General features: G+C 57.7%; 7 protein-coding genes across 7 annotated transcripts; 5 read left to right on the top strand and 2 right to left on the bottom strand.

Moving 5' to 3' along the window:
- Positions 1 to 195: 195 nt before the first annotated feature.
- On the bottom strand, positions 196 to 4,674 carry PHSY_005082 (hypothetical protein; the record flags this gene model as incomplete). The annotated part of the gene is made up of 1 exon (XM_012335693.1): positions 196 to 4,674. One exon carries the CDS (start codon positions 4,672 to 4,674, stop codon positions 196 to 198), a length of 4,479 nt encoding a protein of 1,492 aa, XP_012191083.1.
- A 2,114-nt stretch (positions 4,675 to 6,788) lies between these two features.
- On the top strand, positions 6,789 to 7,754 carry PHSY_005081 (macrophage activating glycoprotein; the record flags this gene model as incomplete). Its single annotated transcript, XM_012335692.1, has 1 exon — positions 6,789 to 7,754. The coding sequence occupies one exon, from the start codon at positions 6,789 to 6,791 to the stop codon at positions 7,752 to 7,754; it is 966 nt and encodes a 321-aa protein (XP_012191082.1).
- A 340-nt stretch (positions 7,755 to 8,094) lies between these two features.
- PHSY_005080 (transcription factor) lies at positions 8,095 to 8,448 on the top strand (the record flags this gene model as incomplete). The annotated part of the gene is made up of 1 exon (XM_012335691.1): positions 8,095 to 8,448. One exon carries the CDS (start codon positions 8,095 to 8,097, stop codon positions 8,446 to 8,448), a length of 354 nt encoding a protein of 117 aa, XP_012191081.1.
- Positions 8,449 to 8,841: 393 nt separating this feature from the next.
- PHSY_005079 (hypothetical protein) lies at positions 8,842 to 9,743 on the bottom strand (the record flags this gene model as incomplete). The annotated part of the gene is made up of 2 exons (XM_012335690.1): positions 8,842 to 8,982; positions 9,564 to 9,743. The coding sequence occupies 2 exons, from the start codon at positions 9,741 to 9,743 to the stop codon at positions 8,842 to 8,844; spliced, it is 321 nt and encodes a 106-aa protein (XP_012191080.1).
- Positions 9,744 to 9,801: 58 nt separating this feature from the next.
- On the top strand, positions 9,802 to 12,021 carry PHSY_005078 (potential tRNA dihydrouridine synthase; the record flags this gene model as incomplete). Its single annotated transcript, XM_012335689.1, has 1 exon — positions 9,802 to 12,021. One exon carries the CDS (start codon positions 9,802 to 9,804, stop codon positions 12,019 to 12,021), a length of 2,220 nt encoding a protein of 739 aa, XP_012191079.1.
- Positions 12,022 to 12,508: 487 nt separating this feature from the next.
- PHSY_005077 (avaB protein) lies at positions 12,509 to 17,856 on the top strand (the record flags this gene model as incomplete). Its single annotated transcript, XM_012335688.1, has 2 exons — positions 12,509 to 16,519; positions 17,698 to 17,856. The coding sequence occupies 2 exons, from the start codon at positions 12,509 to 12,511 to the stop codon at positions 17,854 to 17,856; spliced, it is 4,170 nt and encodes a 1,389-aa protein (XP_012191078.1).
- A 1,445-nt stretch (positions 17,857 to 19,301) lies between these two features.
- PHSY_005076 (hypothetical protein) lies at positions 19,302 to 21,191 on the top strand (the record flags this gene model as incomplete). Its single annotated transcript, XM_012335687.1, has 1 exon — positions 19,302 to 21,191. The coding sequence occupies one exon, from the start codon at positions 19,302 to 19,304 to the stop codon at positions 21,189 to 21,191; it is 1,890 nt and encodes a 629-aa protein (XP_012191077.1).
- Between the last annotated feature and the right edge of the window lie 87 nt (positions 21,192 to 21,278).

The following is a 21,278-nucleotide window of genomic DNA, read 5'->3' as shown; positions in this document are numbered from 1 at the left end:
TCATTCGCCCCGCTCAAAAGACTACCGCCTCGCAACCAGGCTTCGAAACAAGGCTTCGAACTTTGAAATCCGGATCTATATTGTAGAGAACAAACGAGACTGACTATACGGACGTCGCAGCGTCGTAGGCCTACTATTTACATTGGAATGATGCAGAGGGTGTTATAGAATTTTTTTAATTGGTATGAGGGTAGCTCACGCCGACGACGATCGGTCGTAGTGCTCGACCGCCTGCGCAGGGCCCTTCTTAGCCGCCGCGCTCGGGGGAACAACGTCCGAGGGGCACATGTCCTCGTAGAAAGCCTTGCCCTCCGTCGTCGGCTTGATGACGCCAGCCCTGATGACGTAGTCGCCGAACGACTCGCCCTCGATGCGGTTCTGCGCGTACTGCGGAACGAGCTTGTTCATGATCTCCAAGATCTCCTTCTCGTCGACCGACTCGCGGTAGATCTTGGACAGACGCGTACCGTTGTGCGAACCACCCAAGGTCATGACGTACTGACCAGGTGCCTTTCCGACGAAACCCGCTTCGGCCATCCACGGTCTCGAACAGCCGTTGGCACAACCCGACATGCGGAACACCGTCTCGCTGCTGCGCAACCCGTTCGCCTCAAAGATCGCCTCGACCTTGTCCATCAGCAACGGCAGGTATCGCTCCGACTCGGCCATCGCCAACCCACACGTCGGGAACGCGACACAGGCGCTAGCCGAAAGCTTGACACCCGAGTGCTCCCAGTTGTTCATCTTGTACTTGCGCAGGTGGGCGTCGATGGCATCCTTGTCCTCGGGCTTGATGTCCGAAACGATAATGTGCTGGTTCGGCGTCAGGCGGAAGGCTCCCTTGTGGATCTTGCACAGCTCGCGCAGACCGGTACGGAACGGCGCGCCAGGTTCGTCCTTGACACGCCCATTCTCGAGCCACAAGGTGCAGTGGTAGTTGCCCTTGTAATCCTGCGTCCAGCCGTACTGGTCCGTGTTGGTGTCAAACTTGTACGACTTGGCCTCGGCGAGCTTGTAGCCCAGACGACGCTCGACTTCGGCCTTGAAGTTGTCGGCACCACCCCAGTGCTTGTCGATGGTGTACTTTAGACGCGCCTGCTTGCGGTTGGCACGGTTGCCCGTGTCGCGCTGGACGAGCATGACGGTTCGGCACGCGTCGAGCGTCTGCTGGGGCGTGACGAATCCGATGACGCTGCCGAGACGTGGGTAGGTCGCCTTCATCGAATGTGTGACACCCATACCACCACCGACAGCCAAGTTGAAACCGGCCAGACGCTTGGTCACGGGATCGGCGATGGCGATGAGACCAATGTCGTGCGCCAGACAGTCGGTGTCGTTGCGTGGAGGCACCGCGATAGCGATCTTGAACTTTCGTGGCAGGTAGTAAGGCCCGTAGAGCGGCTCGTAGTCCTGCAAGACGCCACCGATGAGCAGCTGCTTGGAGCTGTCGGTCTCCTTGTCGAGCCAGATCTCGTGGTACGCGTTCATGCGCGGCAGCAGATGCTCCGAGATCGACTTGGAGAACTCGTACACGTCCTCGTGCAGCTCGGTCAGGCTCGGGTTGGGCGAGCACATGACGTTTCGGTTGACGTCACCGCAAGCGGCGATGGTGTCGAGCATCGACTTGTTGATGCCCTGCATGGCAGCTTTGAGGTTGCTCTTGACGACACAGTGATACTGGATGGTCTGACGCGTGGTGATCTTGACCGTCTGGTTGCCGTACTTTTCGGCGACGTCGTCGAGCTGCACCCACTGCTCGGGGGTGACGACACCACCGGGGATACGCGCACGGATCATGAAGCTGTAGGCGGGCTCGAGACCGGCAGCCTTGCGCTCCTCCAGAGTGTCGCGGTCGTACTGCATGTAGGTACCGTGGAACTTGGTGAGCTGACCGTCGGTCTCGGGGATGGCGCCGGTCGAGGTGTCGACGAGCGCCTCCTTGATGGTACCGCGGAGGTAGTTGGAGGCGATCTTCATGTGCTCGTTGGTGATCGGCTCGGGCTCAGCCTCCTTGACCTCGACCGTGTCGACGCCGAGCGCCTTCCAGAGCAAAGGCTCCCAGATCTTGTAGCCAGTCTGGTAGCCGTCGGCGTCCTGGTCGTCACCGAGACCGATGGGAGCCATGCGCGTGGCACCGAGCTGCTCGAGACGCACGTCAATGTCCTTTCCGGGCTTGTTGTAGTAGTGTGCGTCCTCGGGTCGAGGCCAGTAGTGGCTGTCACCCATGGCAAAGACGGTAAAGTTGATCGTGTCGGGCAGAGCAGCTTCGGACATGGCGTGGAGCGCCTTGTAGGTGAATCGGCCGTTCTGAGGAGCCTCACCCTGACCGGCGGTCGAGGTGAGGAAGACGACGTTCTTCTCGTCCTTGAGCTCCTCGGTCACCGGGTAGTCGTCCATGGTGAGGAGACGAGCGGCGACACCACGAGCCTTGGCGCGGACGGCGAGCTTCTTGGCCACCTTTTCGGCGTTGCCGCCGTCCGATGCGACGAGGATGAGCAGGGGAGGACCGTCGAGCGAGCCGAGCATCTTCTCGTAGGCCTCCTTTGCCTTGCGACGCTGCAGATCGCGGAGCGCATTGCCCTGCGAGGCGGCAATGTCGTAGGACAACTCGGGACGCGACTTGACGAGCGTGGTGAAGAGGTTCTGGCGGTCGAGGAACTGCTGGAGCTGCTCACGCAGACGGACACCGTCCAGGCGGAAGGTCTCGGAGCCACGAGCCTCGGCGCTGGGATCCCAGCGGAAGAGAGGCCAGTAACCCGAGTCGACGGCGAGCTTGGTCTCGCGCAATACATCGAGAGCGGGGGCGTCCTCGGTGCGGTAAGGGACGTAGGCGAGCACGATCGAGGGGCCGTCAAACTTGTCGGCCTCCATGAGGGCGTGGAGGACCTGGGTGTAGTCAGCGTAGATGGCGGTGCTGGCGACGTAGACGTTGCCGTAGTTCATGGCGTAAAGGGCGATGTCCTTCTTGCGCTTGTGAGCAGCCTGAGCATCACGCTTGGAGTAGGGGACGCTGTCAAAGATGAGCATGTTGACGTTGCGACCCGAGGCGATGACGTGGTGCACACCACCCATGCCAGCGTCGTACGCCCAAGCGTCGCTGCCGACGATCCACCTGCTCTTGAGCGAGAGGTGCGAGGAGAGCGACTTGATCTTTGGAAGCGCAGCGCCAGAGGTGGACGACTGAAGGAGGGAGGCGACCTTGTTGCTAGACGCGACGTTCTTCTTGGCGTCGTGCTTGGCTACGAGCCACTGCGAGAGGGCCTCGTGGAGCTCAGTCGAGACGCCTCCTTCGCGAAGGACGTCGTTGACGGCACGAAGGAGCTCGTCGCGCTGTTCGAGCTGGGCGAGCACCTGACCAAAAGCGTATTCGGGGCTGCGAGCGGCAGGGTGGTCGTCGGACTCTTCGTTGGCCGAGTTGACCACCGAGAGACGCTCGGCGAAGACCTGCTCGAGCATGAGGTTATACGCCTCCTCGTGCTTGGGCGGCTGGACGGGAGCATTGGTAGCGGCAGCAGCCGGAGAGGCCTGAGCACGAGCGGAAAGCTTCTTGACATCACCGACGACGAAAGCGTGCTTGACCTTAGGAGCCTCGAGCGCCTTGATGAGCTCCTTGGCAGCCTTGTCGCCGTTGTCAATGTGGCCGAGGATGCCGCTGACAAAGACCGAGGGAAGAGCACGCTCAGAGCCCTGGAAAGCGGTGGCGACGTCGACAAAGAGAGGGCCGAGCTTGGTGGTCCTTCGGACACTCTGTTCGAGGACAGCGATGCGCTTGATGCCGGCGGGGATGGCGTCTAGGAGGCGCTGTGGCAACGAGGGGCGGACAAGGCGGATATCGAGGATGGCAAGGTCGTTGTGAGGGGCGGTGTAATCCTGGAGCGTCTCAGAACCGGCACCGAGCACGACGGCGAGGTTGTGAGCATCGGAAGCACCGACGAGCTGGAAGGGCTCGACGGCGTGACCGACGAGCTCAGCGACGTCCTCGTAGGCGGCATCGATGGCAGACTCGAGGTCTTCGAAGCCGAACTCGCTGGCAGCAGCGCTGGCGTGGCCGTTGGTGTGACCGTTGGCACCGTTGACGCCGTTGGCATGACCGTTGACGCCGTTGGTCTTGGGAGCGGCAGCGTCAGTGCTGGTGGAAGCAGCAACCGAACCGATGAAGGAGGCGAGGTCGACCTTGGTCACCTCTTCGACGGGACCAGAGACGTCTTCGAAGAAGTGGAGGACAGCGCGCTTGGCGGAGGTGGCAATCTTGGTGGCGAGGAGGGCGTGGTCGTGGGCCTGTGCTGCGGTGGAAGAGTGGAGGAGCACCAAGCCAGACTGGCGCAACGCCATGAGATCGCTGTGCTCGCCGGCGCTGGCTACGTGAAAGACGAGGGGCGTGTGTACGAGCTTGGGGAGGTGAGGCACGAGACGGGTGAAGGTCTGCTGGTGTGCGTGGGAGAGGACCGAGATGAGACCGTTGCCGGTAGGCTTGAGCTGGGCAAGGACCGAGCCGAGCTCGACATGGTGGTTGAGCTGCTCGACGTCGAGCTGTGCGTTGATCTCGGTGGCCTTGTCAGCGATGGGGGAGAAGGAGGAGGTGGACGCCTTGCCCGAGGGAGCTACGTTGACCAGGGTGGCCGAGGCGAGCGCCGCGATCCTGGCGACGGCGCCAGCAGCAGAGATGGAGCTCATGTCGAAGGAGATTGTATAGGATGCAGAGCGAGATCAAAGCAGTGAGCCCAGCGAAGGGAGCTTCCCGAAAAGTGCAGTGGCACTGGTGAAAGCCAAACAGCGAAACGTCCGTAGGCGATGTTTCGTGATTAGCTAGACACCGGAGGAGGGACGGAAGACAGACGCCACCGGAAGGGGACGACCTCGAGTCTTTTGAAAGAGGGCTCCGAGTGATCTATACGAGAATAGAAGTCAAGGCTCGTATAAGATGGGGAGGGAGGAAGAGGTGGTGGTGATGACGAGACGGGGAGGGGAGGGGAGGGGATCCACGAGATGAGAAGATTGCCGCCACGAGCGGGACAAGAAGGATCCAAAAAGAAAAAAGTGACTCTGACTGATGGCAAGGTGGATACCGGAGCGTGGTACTATGTGGAACCGCCAAGGTGAGGATTGTGGGAGGCCAAGTAAGGCGTCGACGTTGGAGCTTGCCCGCTGGAAGATTATCAATCCAGAGGACAGATGAGGAAAGCAGCCACAGTCTTGCCTCTCACACTTCTCTCAACTCGGACCCATGTCGGAGCATGTCGCTTTGTGCAACTTCGGCCATGCATTTTCCACACAAAAAGTTATGCCACAACAGACTGCTTGCTGACTGCCATCTTCTTGGACATGTTTGACACTTAGCGTCAGTCTAGCGGCGAAAAAGGCTAGAACAGGTGGACCGGGATTAAGTGAGTCTGCCTGCAAGTGAGGGCTGACAAGAAGAAAGAGAAAAAGTGCGAAATCTAAAACTGACGCCCGTCGCGGCTTTTCCGAACGCCGTGGCTGGCGAGTCGCACATGCGCGGATTAGCAAGCAATCAACGTCGAAGAAGCACACCATTCATTGCCCGCTTTGCTTCCGTTGCTAGAGTCAGCAAGCTCGCCCGCCTCCTTTCGCCGCTTTCCTCGTCGAAGCCTTGTCGACTTGCAATCGACCATCACACAACCTCTCATATACACTCAAGGCCCATGATAGACCTCTGGAGATGAGTGTTCAATACCCTTGTTGAGCATCGAAGACATTCTGACATGATCTCGAGTGCCATCGCTGGCAACGGCACAGCAAATCAGGGTCCATCAATCGCGAGCATGGAGGGACCCTGACAGTATTGCGTCGACTTAGCGAGAAAAAAGAGCAATTTCGGACCGGTCGAGGCAGGACTTGCCACCACCTAAACGTCGGTAGAAAGCCGAGGGTGTCTCCATATTGTGTCGGGCTCCAGAGAGTCTGGCGGACGCAGCAGAATTTCGAAATTGACCTGTCAAAGGCGAATGTGGGGGAGCACGCCATCGTCGGTGGGAAATGGTGCAATTTGCTGCACCTCTTGGATGCTCGCCCTCATCTAATCAAGCAAGCAGCCAAAATGCAGGTCTTCCGATTGGTTCCAGCCCCACTGTCTGGTGACAACTACGAGATTGTTCAGATTGAGTACGTGTTATACATGGTCTAACAGCTGCCAAGATTTAAAAAAAGATCAAAATTGCACTCACTAACATCGCCCGATTCCCCTCCAACCTGTCGGACAGCGCGAGCCACGCTGAACCAGACAGCCCGCCTCCTTGCATACCGGAGAATTTGGCGACCAACCCATGCCACAAGTCACTTCCTAGTCCTCACGGTCTCTCTCTCTCTCTCTCTCTCCCTGTCTACACTGTCGACAATGCACACTCAATTGCCATCACGAGGCTTGAATACTAGCGCCTCTCCACCATTCGTCGTGGCGCGCCGATAGCCGAGGTGTAGGTTCTCTCATGCGAGCTGCATCTTGACGATCGTAGAGCTTTCAAAATCGAGGCGGTCTGCTGCAACCCCTCATGCAGCAGAATCTTTTGCCGAAAACAGAAAGTTGTTCTGAGCTGTGTCTCCCATCGTGATCTGTCGGCGACTTCTTTTCTCGTGTCGAACCGCTCGGGTAGAATGTTGGGCAAGACTCGTGCGCCGCTTCTGCCATCATCGCTAGCGTCAATCGGAGCATTGCTCGATTCTCAGTCTGCGCACCTCGCTCATTCCGCCTCGTGGTATGCTGTCGGCGTTCAATGCGTCAAGCACGAGAATGTGGTACCCCACGTTTGAGCTTGCCCACAGCCCTGTTTATGTTTCTCGTACACACCGTGTCTACAGGTGGAGAGAAACATATAAGTCTCGGATTGACTAGTTCCATTCGAATCTGTCCTCGACCAAACACAAATCCATCAGCAACGACCATCATGACGCGAACACTCTTGACCACCCTCCTCGTCGCAGCGACAGCCACGCTGACGCTCGCCCAAAACAAACCCGACTTTGCCATCAACGCGCTCCCCGACAAATGGGAGGCCAACCAATCTGGATCCAACCAGTGCACCAAATGGGGCGCCTCCTCCTCCAAGTCCCTCTGTCAAAACGTCTTCATCAACAACGCCAACGATTTTTGCCTTTGGGGACCAATCAATCCGAACTCGCAGATCGGAGCCAGTGAGGAATCGGTCGTTTCCTACTGTCTCAAATCCGGCTACGGCACTCGATTGATTCCGAATGGAGCGATCCAAGGTGTTCAATTCCTCAAGACACCCAACTTCCTTCAGGTCACAGGGGTGGGTGATTTCACGGGCATGAACATTCAACGCGGCGATGCTGGTGGAGAGCTTGACCCTCACGGTGCCGATGGCACAGGTAATCCCAAGGGCGGTCTCGTGTACAGCAACAACGTCCCCGGCAAAGAGGGCCAGTGGACGCAGATCAAGGAGTGGAACAACTTTATGAGCGCATACGAGTTCTCCTTCCGCGCAGCGTACGGTCCCCAAGCCCCTCAGTATGCTCCGCACGTGTACGATGTCATGGGTGCCTACTACAACACCAACGGCGGAAGGTTCGACAAGGGCGTCTTCGAAGACTGCCAGGGCGATAGCGGGGATTTCGTAGGTGTGTATGGTACGAGCACGTTTAGGCAGGGCGATAAGAAGACCCCCGCTGCTCACAAGCCTGCAAAGAGCAGCCAGTGCAAGGAGTACAAGACCGTCAGCAACGGTCCGGCTCCGCAGAAGGCGTACAGGAGAAGCATTGCCAAGCCGATCAGGTAGATCTCGTTATAAGGCATTGAAGCCATTAAAAAGCTCGCGGTTGATGGTCGCTGCACAAGACGCCTCCCGCTAGAAGCTTCTGTATATAGTGTCGTGTCTCTCGTTCTATCATGTCGTTCCGGATGTTCTTCCGTTCGTCTGCCACACTGAGATCGATGATGTGGTGAGCACCTGTCTGCACATGGTATGAAATGCAAATTGCAACTGCAGCCGAGCCAAACGTGAGCATTGGAGCGGGTATACCTTCGAACCTCCCTCACAGCCTGGTCTGAACGCCCGCTCTTTGCCCCGCCCCACTCTCATTCGGCGCCTCCGGGTCTACCCAGCCTATTCCCATGCCATGCTCAGTGACGTTATCCGGAACCATCCCAAAGTGCCACTCCCTCTCCACACCGCCGGGCAAGAAACTGGCATCGCCATTCAGCTCTTGCCTCCAACCTCTGCCCTGCCTCGTGTACTTGCTCAAGCTCGCCGTCCCCGCTCCTATGAATTTGGTCCTCTTGCCATCCGCATCGTCATCCAGCAGCACTCTTCCCATGGCGATGATCGTTGCAGCATGACTGCATATGAGCACCCTTGTGATGTTGAGTTGTTCGCATCGCTGTTCGATAAGCTCGAGTACGCGACGTGCTCTCGCGTGAAGCTCCGAGATGTCTTCCCCACCGTTATTCGGGTACAGGAGCGGTTCCCATGAGAGTGACAGTTCTGGAATGTACACTTTCATGTACGACGCCCTAGCCGGGGAAGGATGGATGCCCGTGTCCGGGGCTACTGTAGGGAACCATTCTGCCAAACCTGGTTCGGCGACCAGCTCCAGTTTGAGTGCAGATGCGGTGGGAACGGATGTCTGCAAGCATCGGTAGTAGGGGGAGCTGATGATGAGCTGCGGCTGCTCCGAGGCGGGGAGATGTGAGAAGTAGCATCCGAGGTGCCGTGCTTGGCATTGGCCGTAGGCGGTCAGGACAGGATCTCGTGGTCGATTGGTGGTGGGGAAGTTTTCGGCGCCGATCCAGGACATGCGAAAGCCGTGACGACAGATGTAGATCGTTTCGAGCATCGTGAGCTGAGCCAGTGGTTTGCTTGGGGTCTAAGGGTGAGAGACTGCAGGGTATCGTATGGACGAGATGAGGAGAGTGTTGAAGTTGGACCCTGAGAAGTTCTCGTTTGACAGCGCAGCTTTGTGCCACCGGTCGAGTGCCGAAGTAGCCGGGTTGCGAGGGGACTCGATCTGTCGCACGAAAAGATCGCATGAACATCATCATTTTTCTGGACATTTTTTGCTCCTCTTTTTTAATCCGATTTTTGGTTTCTTTCCTCGCTCCCTATTTATTTATTATGCTCGCGCAGTTGGGAGCTTACCTTGACCATCCCCGAAGGCGATCTTCCTCATTCCTGATGGACTTCCTTTGAGATCTTTGCAGCAGCCTCTTTAATTGACCACAGACACAGAGCCATTGACAGAGTCATACCGAGAAAGCGTTGTGTGTGAGCGCTATCGAAAGCATGGTCTGCCTGTGCTGCTGTCTTCGCGATCGGCTCTTAGCAAAGAATTGCTCGCCCATCTTTTTCCTCCACACATTCTGGCAGCCGAAACGAATTTGTAACACAGCACAGCACAGTGTGCGATTTTTCGATCGGCGTGCCATTCCAAGTCACCGTTTGATTGCCTACACCCTGCATTCGCATGATATCCAGTGCTGCTCGACTTCCATCAGCGCTGATTCACTCTGGCGCTTGACGCTCGGACCAGCCTCATCTGCGGTACAAGCACAGCTACGTGCGGGGGCCCGGACGTCCCTACCTTCTCACCACGACTTCAAAGATCACCCTCCATCGCAAGTTCATGCTACGTCTGCCGGCGCTATCATCGCCCTTGATACGATCCAAGCCGTTCACCAACACCATCGCACTCAGCCGTCTCGCCATCCCATCTACCATCCGCACCTTTGCGACGTCTCCCAGTGCAGCAACCTTTGCCCACGCCAGCATGCCTTCCGTCGCCGAGATTCGTCAGCCCCCTATGCTTCCACCCGCTAAACGCGCCAAGATGGAGTCCATTTCATCGACTCCCGTCGAGGTAGAAGCAGTCGCTGCCGACTCCACCTCGTACCAAGACGTTGCTGCTCTTCCCGCCATCACCGAGAGCGAGCGGGTCGACGATCTCGATCCCATCCCCACCTGCACCTCTACGCTCACATACCGAAACGGCATCTTTCTCGCTCCCATGGTGCGCATCGGCACTCTCCCTACTCGTCTCCTCTCGCTCGAGTACGGAGCAGACCTCGTGTGGGGTCCCGAGATCGTCGATCGTGCCATCATCGGGTGCGAACGCAAAGTCGACCCGCACACCGGCGTAGTCGAGTACCTCAAGGACCACAAACAGATCTTCTCCTGCCACCCGATCGAACGACCCTACCTCGTCTACCAGCTCGGATCTTCCGATCCGGACCTCGCCTTCCAGGCCATCAGGACCATCACGCAGGCGGACGATGTCGCAGCAGTCGACCTCAACTGCGGCTGTCCCAAACCCTTCTCCACCCACGCCGGTATGGGCGCAAATATGCTCTCCACCCCCAAACTCCTCTGCAACACCCTCAAGGCAATGCGTCGTGCCGCCCCACCTTCCGTCGCCGTCACCTGCAAGATCCGTCTCCTGCCCACGCAGAAGGCTACCCTCGAGCTCGTCGACAAGATCGTCCGCACCGGCGCGATCGAATGCCTCACCGTCCACTGTCGTACCAAAGACATGCGTCCTCGCGAACCCGCTCTGCTGCACAGGTTGCGGGAGATCGTGGATCACGTCAACTCGATCGCGGAGAAGATGGGAAGGGCGATCCCCGTGGTGTGCAACGGTGACGTTTGGGACGCAGCCACCGCTCCCAAGATCAAAGAGCTGACCGGCGTCACGTCGACCATGATCGCGAGAGGTGCAGAGGCCAACCCGTCCTGCTTCAGGGAGGAAGGTAACGTCAGCATCCCGCAGGTGATCGCTCCCAAATGGGTCAAGTACTCGATTGCGTTGAAGAACCCGATCGGAAATACAAAGTACTGCATGTCGCAGTTGGCTTTCAAGCCCGCCGAGGCTGGCAACGTCAACGGTCTGTCGAAGAGGCAACTCGCCGCGCTCAGGATGGGGATCTCGCAAGCAAAAACCCACGAAGAACTGGCAAACGTGTTCGGCATAGACGTCGAACAGGTCCGATCGCAGAGTGTCGCCGAGGACATCCTCAAGGATCTCAGGGAAGCTTTGGACGCCAGGATCAAACGACACAGCTCCGGGTTCGATGGACAGCGCCTCGGAGCGGTGATCAACAACGCTTCCCAATCGTCCGACCAAGGCTCTGCCGGTGGACAGCAGACCAACGACGGCCACGCGAAAGGCGACAACCAGAAGAAGGCCACCTCCAACTCGCCGCAACCCGAATGGAAGGAGATCCTCGCCAACGGCATCGGCGAGAACATCAAGAACGAGAAGTCCATCCTCTACTACGCCTTTTCCACCGTCGAGCAGCCCTCGTCCGTCCACGATGCTGCCAAGCCCCACGTGCGATACGTCGTCCACCGCGGGTTCGTCAACGAAAAACGTGACGGTGAAGCCGACGGCGGCATCGCCCCTCAGAACCCATCGTTCGGATCCAGTCCGTGTCTCATGACGACGACAGACGTTCGAACACCCAAGGTAGCGCAGTTGACTTCGCAGAGCAGTCTCCGTGCTTCCGGTCAGGACGGCAGTCGTGGCGGAGAGTGCGAGATCGCCTGGTGGATCGAATCCACCCAGATGCAGTTCCGCATCTCCGGCACTGTGCATGTGTTGCCGACCAAAGATCATCCGCTACGATCCTTGTTCCCCTTCGAACGTCTTTCGCCCCCGCGAGCACCTGATGCCATGGACCAAGACGCGGAGTCGTTCGACTGGGACGGCGAAAGGACGAGGATCTTCAACAAGCTCAACCCCGGTCTGCTGGCGTCCTTCTGCCGCCCTACACCAGGCACACCTCATCCCAATTCCCAACAGCTCGATTCGGCCAAACCCAAGGACGATACCAGCTCACCCTGGCCTCTAGAGCTACCCCAACCAGGAAAGGAGGAGAACGACGAGCAAAAGAAGCAGCTCGAACAGAGCGAGAAGAACTTTGCCCTCGTCGTCGTCGAACCGTACAAGGTGGATTTGGTCAATTTGGCCGATGATACCAGGACGATCTACGAGCTGGTGGAAGGCGAGAATGCTGCTACGGGAACCTGGACGAGTCGTAGGGTGGTGCCGTAGATGTGTGAGGGTTGTAGGTGAGATTCTGTTTCGGCTGTTTCAGCTCTTCTTTCGTTGAAGTCTTCGTTTGTTTCGCATGCATACAGTGTAAATTATTTGTAGTTTGGCATCATCGCAACGTTTCGTGTAGTGTCACAGGAGAGAAGTTCGTGTATGTGAAATGAAGTTGCTCGAGTGTGAGGCGAAGTTTCGATGTGCACTCGACAGCCGGTGCAGAAGGCATGACAATCATGCACAGACCCTTGTGTGGACGCTGTGGTGATTTTCGCCTCCACCTTGAGCGCATTTCGGTGCTTGGACCGCTTTCAGGGTCGCGATCCCAATTTCGGCTCGGTCGACTCCTTTACGTTCACCACCACCATCGTCCGCACCACACAACCACGCCAGCCTACGACGACAGAAGCCGCGGCGATTTGGGAGCTGAGCCCGGGCAGCGAGACCCGCCGAAGTCATCGCCCGCACGAGCGAGCGTGTTCGACCGCTCGAGATGCATACCGCTTTCGACAGCTCGCCATTGCTGACGGGCATCAAGGGCAAACCGGAGGCGATCGTTGCACACGGCGCCAAGCTCATCGTCGGATCATCGACCGGCTCTGTGAGCGTCTACAGAACGGATCAAACGTCCTCCTCTCAGCAAGCAGAAGCGTCAACGTCTTCGTCTCCATCCAAACGGCCCCTTTCGCTCCATGGATCGCCCACCAAACCAGCTTCGATCCTCTCCTCCCGCGCTTCCACCAGAGAGCTCAGACCGTCCACACCCGCATCGATCCCAGTCCAGGCGGTATCGCAATTCTCCAAGCGCTCCATAGACCAGCTTGGCGTCATCAAGGAGGCCAACTCGCTCGTGTCGCTGTCCGATGGATTCGTATCGCTCCACGATTTGTCGACATTAGAATTGCGATCCCAATTGCTGCAGACCAAGGGTGCGACCACCTTTGGTATCGACACATCAATTCAGAAGCGTATAGCTCCTCAATTACCCGACTATGGACCCGGTCCGCTTGGCGCAAGAGCGTCGAAGAAATTCAATCCGAACGCTTCCATCAGCTCGCGAGCATTTCGACCCGGTGCCGTCGGCGATCAGAACCAGATGGGCGCTGGTGGGGGAGCAGCAGGGTCGGGGACCGTATCGAGGAATCGATCGAGCGTCTTTGAGGTGCCGTCCAAGGATTGGCAAGCGGCCAGCATGAGGGGCATGGATGCCGTTGCAAGGTATCGAGAAGAAGAGAGAAGGAAGGCCATGGAAGGCGCACGTTTCGGAGGCGCTTCAGCGGATGCAGACGGCCAAGATGGAGTCATGACGCTCGTCACGGTACTCGCTATCGGTGTCAAGCGGAAGCTTTTAGTCTTCCGTTGGGTCGATGGTGAATTCTGGGACACTCGCGAAGTGGCGCTGCACCACACACCACGTAGCCTGGCCTTCGTCACACCGACGAGACTCTTCATGGGATACAACGCAACAGAATACGGCACCATCTCGATCCCGCTCGCTGCCGAATCCACCGTCTCCTACACACACCCGACGTCAGGGCTTGGAGGCGCAAGCAACAACAGCAGTGGCCAGCTTCGTCGCGAGACGCACGTCCACCCACCGACCAATTCGACTTCAGGTCCTCTCGTCGACCTCACCTCGTCCAGCTTGTCGTCATGGCATGTCGAAGACTTTGACCTGTCGGCCAGCAATGCTGCAGGCAACGAGGGGTCGCATGCTGCTTCGGCAGGGGCCCACGCAAGCACGAGCATCTCCATCGCCGGAGGCGCTGGGGCCGGCTTTGGCGCCGCTCTAGGAGGACTAGGTGGGCTTGGAGGATACATGGGTTTGAGCAGCAAAGGCAAGATGTCTGTGTTGCACGTCGATGGCGGTGAGGTGCTGTTCGTCAGGGATGGCACAGGCATCTTTCTCGGTGCCGACGGCCGACCTACTCGCCGTGAGGGGGTCGAATGGAGCGCCAGCCCGCTCGAAGTCGCTTTCGCAAAGCCGTACGTCTTTGCGGTCTTACCCAGCGGATCTGTTCCCTCGCTCAAGAATAGTTCGTTGCCGAACGCCAACAATCCAGTCTTGCAGATCCGGTCGGTCGGTACGCTATTCGCCGTCCAGACGCTCTGCTTCCCGCCAGCATCGGCATCGGGCACTTCTTTCAGGTCAACTCCCTCCGCTTCCTCTACATCACCACCGCAAGTGCGGCTGCTGACGCCATCGAGCGGGAATAAGCCTCCCATCTTTGTCGTTGTCAGCCCGACCGACCGCGCGACGCTGGAAAGAGAAGGCAGCACCATCTGGCAGTTGCAGATGCAGAGCTGGGGTCAGCAGATCGACGAGCTGGTCGAAAAGGGCGAGTTCGAAGAGGCGCTGGGCTTGCTCGACAGTGTCGATAATGTCATCTTGGAGGACAAGGACGAACGCAGGGCTTACGTACAGGGCCTCTATGCGGTGTCGTTGTTTGCAGACGAGCGCTTCGACGAAGCGATCGAAATGTTCATGGAGCTCGACACCAATCCGGCCAAGGTCATCGCGCTCTATCCTGCCAATGTCGCCGGCGATCTGAGTCGCAGCAGACAGGAATGGTTCCCGATCTTTGGTGGAAAGACGCCCGCCAAGCTGCAAGCTCCGACCTCGGATGCGGGCCTAGCAAGTCCGACACCAAGCCACGCAACGCTGGCATCTTCAACAACAGGTGCAGCAAAAAGTCGTCTCGGCGCCTTCCTGCCGAGTCGAAGGCCTGCGAGCATCGTCGGCGAGCCGGCTGTAGCAAGCAGCTTGAGCTCAAGCCCGTCGCACGCCAGCCCGAATAGACCGAAAGCTGGTCCCACCTCGATGGGGGCGAGCGCCTCAACAGCGCTCGATGTCGACAGCCACCTGGAGACAGGCTCGATCCGATCCGTCAGAGCGACGCGAGAGGCGCCAGAGATGAAGGCGACAGGATCAGGCGCGAGCCGCGATAGTCGCGCGGCCGCCGCCGAAACGTCCTCACGCAAAGCGCTCGATGCTCTGGGCAAGTTTCTGGCGGATCGCCGACGTATCTTCAAACCTATCCTCGAATCGAGTACGCACCACGAATCCAAGAACCACATGGCCATGTCGCAAATCAAGCGCGACACGCACTGGCTGCTCTCGCTCGGCAACAAACCGTTCGACGAGATGGAAAAGGACGAACTGATTGCGGTGGCCCAGACGGTCGACACTGCACTGTTCAAGACGTTCCTGCTGACCAAGCCGGCGCTGATTGGCCCGCTGTGTCGTATCGAGAACTGGTGTGAGGTCGAGCAGGTGGAAGAGCTGCTCAAGGAGCGCAAGAAGTTTTCCGAGCTGATCGCACTGTATGGCGGCAAGGAGATGCACAGCAAAGCGTTGGGCCTGTTGAAGCAGTTCGCCGAGGACGAGGAGGACGTTGAGGAGAAAATGAGGCCGACGGTGCAGTACCTGCAGAATCTGGGAACCGAGTTTATCGATGTCATTCTAGAGACGTCGCACTGGCTGCTCGAAGTGGACGGCAAGCTCGGTATGGAACTGTTCACTGCGGATACGGGCAAAGTGGGGTCATGGCCTCGACTCGAGATCGTCGACGACCTCAACAGATTCGACAAGACGCTGTGTGCCGTTTACCTCGAATTCATCATCGAGAACGCAGGCGAGGCGGATCCAGCGCTTCACGATAAGCTGATACGGCTGTATCTCCGAAGGGCCGCCTTTCTCAGGGAGCAGCTGCAGTCCGGCCAAGGTCAGCCAGACCGAAATGGCGACAAAGATGGTGGAGGCTTGTCAACATCCGCACCTTTGCAGGCCGAGCGGGACGAGCTCATGCGGAAGCTGCTCGCCTTCTTGCGCACGTCGACGCAGTACCGTCCGGAGCAGATCTTGGTGCGCTTGCCTGCCGACGACGACGATCGAGATATGCTCGAAGCAAGAGCGTTGCTGCTGGGGAGAATGGGCCAACACGAAGGCGCACTCAGCATCTACGTTCGCAAGCTTCAAGATCCGACCAGAGCCGAAGAGTACTGTCGCGACGTGTGGCGATATCAAGCAGCGTTCCAGGACCAAGCCACCTCCGCGCAGACGCAACAGACGCGAAACGGACGTTCGAACCATCAGCAGAGTCTGTTTGTGGAACAGGAGCAGAAGCAGCTCGCGGACCGCGAAGTGTTCCTCACCTTGCTTCGCATCTACCTGGACACGACAGGAAAAGGTTCGATGCAGCTGGATGCTGCCCTAGGCTTGATCCAGCGTCACGCCGCACGGATCGATTTGCGTGCGGCACTGGAGCTGCTACCTGCCTCGGTGCCGCTCTCGCAGATTGCAGGCTTCGTCAACGTCAACCTGAGGGACTCGACGCGAAAGGAGCACGAAGCCAAGGTGATCCGCGAGATCCGGACCAACCGCAACTGGCAGGCGGAGGAGACGCTGTGCAAGCTGCAGAGTCGACGCGTCAAAGTTGGCGAGTCGAGAACCTGTCCTAGATGCCACAAGCGGCTGGGCAACAGCGTGGTGGCGGTGAATACGGTGAGCGGGGCTGTGATGCACTACTTTTGCTCGATCCACGCGGAGCAAAAGGGGCAGCCGCGGCCACCCTGATCGCTGAGGGAACAATGCGACAGAGGGAAACGGTCCGGAGGTTACCGCTGCTCAGCTTTATCATGGTTAGCGCACCAAGCCACCCGGCACAGCGAGGTCAAACTCTGCTCTTGATCGAGATTAGGTGTGACTGTGACACGCACGCGTCGGCACATCCGAACAGCAGAATGGCTTTATGGTCTCTCATCCACCTCAGCTGTTCCTGTGTCGTCGAAAAAGGTTCTCACGATTAGGTTGGCGTAGCCTTTGCACCTCGCATGCAATCGATGCGCGCGAAACCCTGTATTGCAATGGACGCTTCTGGAACTGCTTTCAATGCACGCGTTCGCAGACCGAGTGCGGAGAGATGTGACTCGACAACGCGAGCTGACTCGCATGTGCTTCGTGAGAATGATGTTCTGTCGATACCGACTTGCTCAAAGTTACTTGTCTGCATCCAGCACCCTTGTCCTTTTTCGGTCGCGGCAATTTATCGCAAGCTGGCGTTCTGGCGTGCAGAATCATCCGAGTCCACGTCGGAGGTGATCTGATCAAGAAAGCCCTCTTGCAGTGTCCTCTCACGGAGAAATGAGACGAGAGGGCACACTGCATCGTGCGTCAAGGACACAACAATTCGAACGCCATAGTTTGCTTCGTGGGACATCTGAAGCCTTATTAGACAGTCAGATGCAGAGGTACCAAAAATCAAACTCAGTCTTGCCAACGCCCCGGAAATCTCGGTGGACTTTGCATCTACTGTATGTTTGCGCTTCAATGTTGCCAGAGAAGTGCCAGCACCTTTGACGAGACACTTTGAAAGCTTACTTGGACAAAGCTTTGTGATAAGCGATGTCGAGTCCAGATCAGGGGTGATCAGACATAGTGTACGGCAGGAGGCGCTGATCCTCGTGCGTCCGCGGCAATGTTGCTTCCCCGCACCGCTTTTTTTGGCGCGATGTTGAGGGTCCAGAGTGCCCGTCATTGCTCGGCAAAAGCAACAGCAAGAGCCACTTCATCGGGTCGTCTCCGACGGCAAGGCACTTGACCAGCCTTTTCGACGCTCACCGTCTTCAGAATTGTTGCAACTCAGTTAACGCGAGCAGCTGCATCAACTGTACGGCCTTCAGAAAGCTCCGTTCCCGCTGCACCAGCAACAGAGCTGTGGTCTCTCGCTTCGATGCTCCGAGCCGTCCTGGCTGATCGCCTCGTTTGCCACCCTAAATCAAATCACGCGTATTGACCGGTCCTATGCAGTGTTGCGCCAAGGAAGCCTCGAGATGACCTAGAGTAGAACGGCAAAAGCATACGCGTCCCTTTTCCCTGACAGACAAGAGCGATCGCGAAGACAGTAGCAAATCAGATCCTAGCTTGAGAAAGATATATAGAGCGACCATTCGGGCCCTTGAGAAGATCAAGTGACGAGTTGTTCAAGATCCAAGAACAAAAGACACCAAACCAGATTGACACATCCCGCCGCAAAGCGAAACACGCACTCTGTACCCTGCATCGAACACAAAGCGCCATTCACCAACACGCTCGTCTGTCCTTCTCTCGTTCCTGCATCCTTCATCAACCCTTTCGGCAGCACCGAGATTTCCTCGACGTACAATCTGACCAAATCAGAAGAGCAAGGGCCATACGAGGCACACTGCCCCCGGCTCTTGGTTTCTCATCGCCTTCAACACTTCCGCCTTCACTTGGCTCCTACCCCAATCGAGCTCTCTTCCGGAATTCGAGCGTCGGAGACGCTGCAAGACAACCACCAACATCACGCCCAAGATCGGACGGAGAATAAGAAGAAGTCGACGAAAAAATTAAGAAAAAAAAGAAAGAAGAAAGAAGAACAGGTGTCAGACGACTGTTCAGAAGACCAACACTTTTGGAATTCTCTCCACTTCCCCCGCAATTCGAGGCACTTCAGCACAGCGACGCGTCTCCCGTCGAGAACAACACTTCCGTGGAAACAGCGGTGCAAACAACATTTCATTCGTCAAGACACAAAAACAAAAAATAAGGTTCAAGTTCCCCTATCCACCGTCTCGCTTCGCTTTAGCTTTGCCAGCTCAAGTCACTCGCGCCACTTAGCGTCATAGAAGCGGCCAGAGCGCCGAAACTGCGTTGTCGTCATCTGGACACTACATTCGAGGCAAAGCACCAATCTACGCAGCTGAGTCAAGTCGCCGGCCAAGGGTCGCTCAAGAAATCTCTTTTAGCGCATTTAGCTCCCCCGGCGGCGACGTTACTTTGGCAGCACAAAGCTTTGGTCTCGACTGCGCACTGCATAGCTTATTCGCTACGCCACCCGCTCTTTCCGTCCTCCCTTCCTACCACCACCACCTCTTCCTCCCTTCGTGACCACCATCTCGTTCAGACCCTCCTCACCTGAACGTCTTCATCTCGAACAACTACACACCGTCTCTCCTACGCGGAGACGGGGAGGCCCCGTCTTCGCCCGTCGAAGACGATAGATTTCGTTGGACGTGGTCACCCGACGATACTCTAGCCTTGCCGTCTCCGCTCTTCTTCTCTCCTCTCTTCCGCTCCAATTCAACACCTCTAGATCGAAACCGTGAAGTTTGGCCCTCATTTCTTTGGGACGTCTTTGCGCTTCTATCCATCTAGACGATTCTTTCTTTCGTACGAGGCAACTGTCGAGCCTTTCGGATCGATCCGAGGCTGACTGCCTTCCCGAGGCATCCGCTTGTAGAATCCAACCCACACATACGGACTTATGCCGAGTTTTGCCGAGATTTACGCTGCGTGTCTATATACGGGAGGTGAAGGCTATCCTCTGTGGAATCCGTCGCCGCTCCGTCTTGGTGACGTCGGCTATGTTCGCGACGGATCATTTATCGTACTTTACAATGCTATTGACGGCCCTGGTCGTCTTTCGGATGCCGCTAGCATTCCTTTGGCTCGACGATCGGATCGATCCTCCTCGCGCGAGCGCAACCGTCGAGATTCTGGCGTCAAGTCGACAAAGATGGACTCGGACGATCCCGTCGTTGTTCATACCGAGACGCTCGGGTCTCGCAGGTCATCGCTCGCCACTTCGCCTGTGAGTCTGAGCTCCTCGCTGCCCGTAGGTATGTCCAGATCGGCTGCCTCGGACTCGCTACTCCCGTCAGCGGCCAAGAAGGGGTCCCCTACCCTCTCGCACCGGAAGCTCAGATCCGGCACGCCTCCTGAGGGTCCTTATCCACCGATGCCCCTTTCAGTGGATCAAGAGGTGCCCAAGCTTTTTGACATGGGTCCACGCATGTCGTCAAACTATCGCTGCCTTGGTGTCAACGGAGGTACGGCCGTTCCGGGCACTCCACTCAGCGTCAAGATCGGCTTTGAGAGTTCCGGCGGGGACGGTGCGATCCTCATACCTCGCGATCCAACTGAGCGCACTCGGCTCAAGTACCTCGGCGTGCTCAAGGCGTACATCAAGGCTCATCACAAATGGATGTACGAGACGTACGGTCGCATCGAGTCGATCGGTATCGACGATCTCGCTTTCGTCTATGCTCAGGACCGCACCTCGGACTGGGCCGTGGCCGTTTCGCACGACGCAGCTCGCGGCGCTAAGGTGGAGTTTGAGATCTTTGGCAGCGCTTCCGCAGGGTTTTGGGGCAATTGGTCTCACACATTGAGTGCCTGCCAACGAGGTCCTCATCGACCCCAAGGGGCCAGCAGCAGTCGCAATGTCGGTCATGTGGATGCTCCCGTAGAATCGCGACGAGAGCAGATCGGCAGTAGCAGCAGCAGTAGCTGGGGCGTGAACATCGAAGGCGGTGTCATCAATCCTTCGTTTTCGTTTTCGGCCTCGGCGTCCTCGTCTAAGGATCGCGGCGACGATGATCCCGTGAGGGGTAGACGCCGCGCCACGCCCAGTCGAGCGCACAGTGTCAGCTGGACGCCAGAAGTGCATGCTGCTCCAGATCAGACCATCAGCATTCGGCGGGTCACCGCGTGCACCACGCCTGGTCTTGGCTTCCTGCCCGCGCGACCAAGGGCGGCAGCGGAGCCTCGCGACCCGGACATGGATCGCGAGCAAGATGGCGAGGCTGATGCTGTGGGCCGACAGGATGATCCTCAAGGTCAAAGATGCGATGCAGGCAAAGGAGACTATCGGTGCGATGACCCACTGGAGGCGTTGCACAATTGGATCCACGAGCGCAGCGGCGCTCAGATCAAGATCTCGATCGCTTCGGACGACGATTGTCTGCAGCTGCTCTCGCTGCTAGGTAGAGAGCATGCCACGCGTTTCGGCCTTGCGGCGGCCATGCGGATGGCAGCCGACCGCTTCGCCCGGGTCTCGGTGGACGAAGAAGGCTTTGCAAGCGTCTCGATGAGCCACGTTCTGATTTCGAGCCCAAGAGCTGTGCCTGCTCAAACGGCTGCTCTCACTCGGGCGTCGCATCTTGGAACCAGCCTGATCGCCTCTGAGGCTGACAAGGAGAACGCTGTTGCGACTCTGGCATCAGCTGCGAGACGCGCCGCCCTCAAGACACATCACGCACCGAGCGCGATCAAGACACGTCCACTGCTGTCTTCATCGCGCTTCAACACGATGCTGCCCTGTCGGCCTATGAACGGCATTGGCCCTGCATCGGCGTCGCTGGTGATGCCCTGATTCATATAATGCGACGAAGGCCCTCCACCACCTCTCTTCTGCGGACGCTATTTTCTGATTCGATTGTCCCTTTCTCATGTAGATAGA

The sequence above is a fragment of the Pseudozyma hubeiensis genome (assembly GCF_000403515.1).
Source record: "Pseudozyma hubeiensis SY62 DNA, scaffold: PHS47, whole genome shotgun sequence".
NCBI classification, from domain to species: Eukaryota; Fungi; Basidiomycota; class Ustilaginomycetes; order Ustilaginales; family Ustilaginaceae; genus Pseudozyma; species Pseudozyma hubeiensis.
The sequence above is the reverse complement of the archived record's forward strand: the minus strand, read 5'-3'. Positions and strand labels throughout refer to the sequence as shown.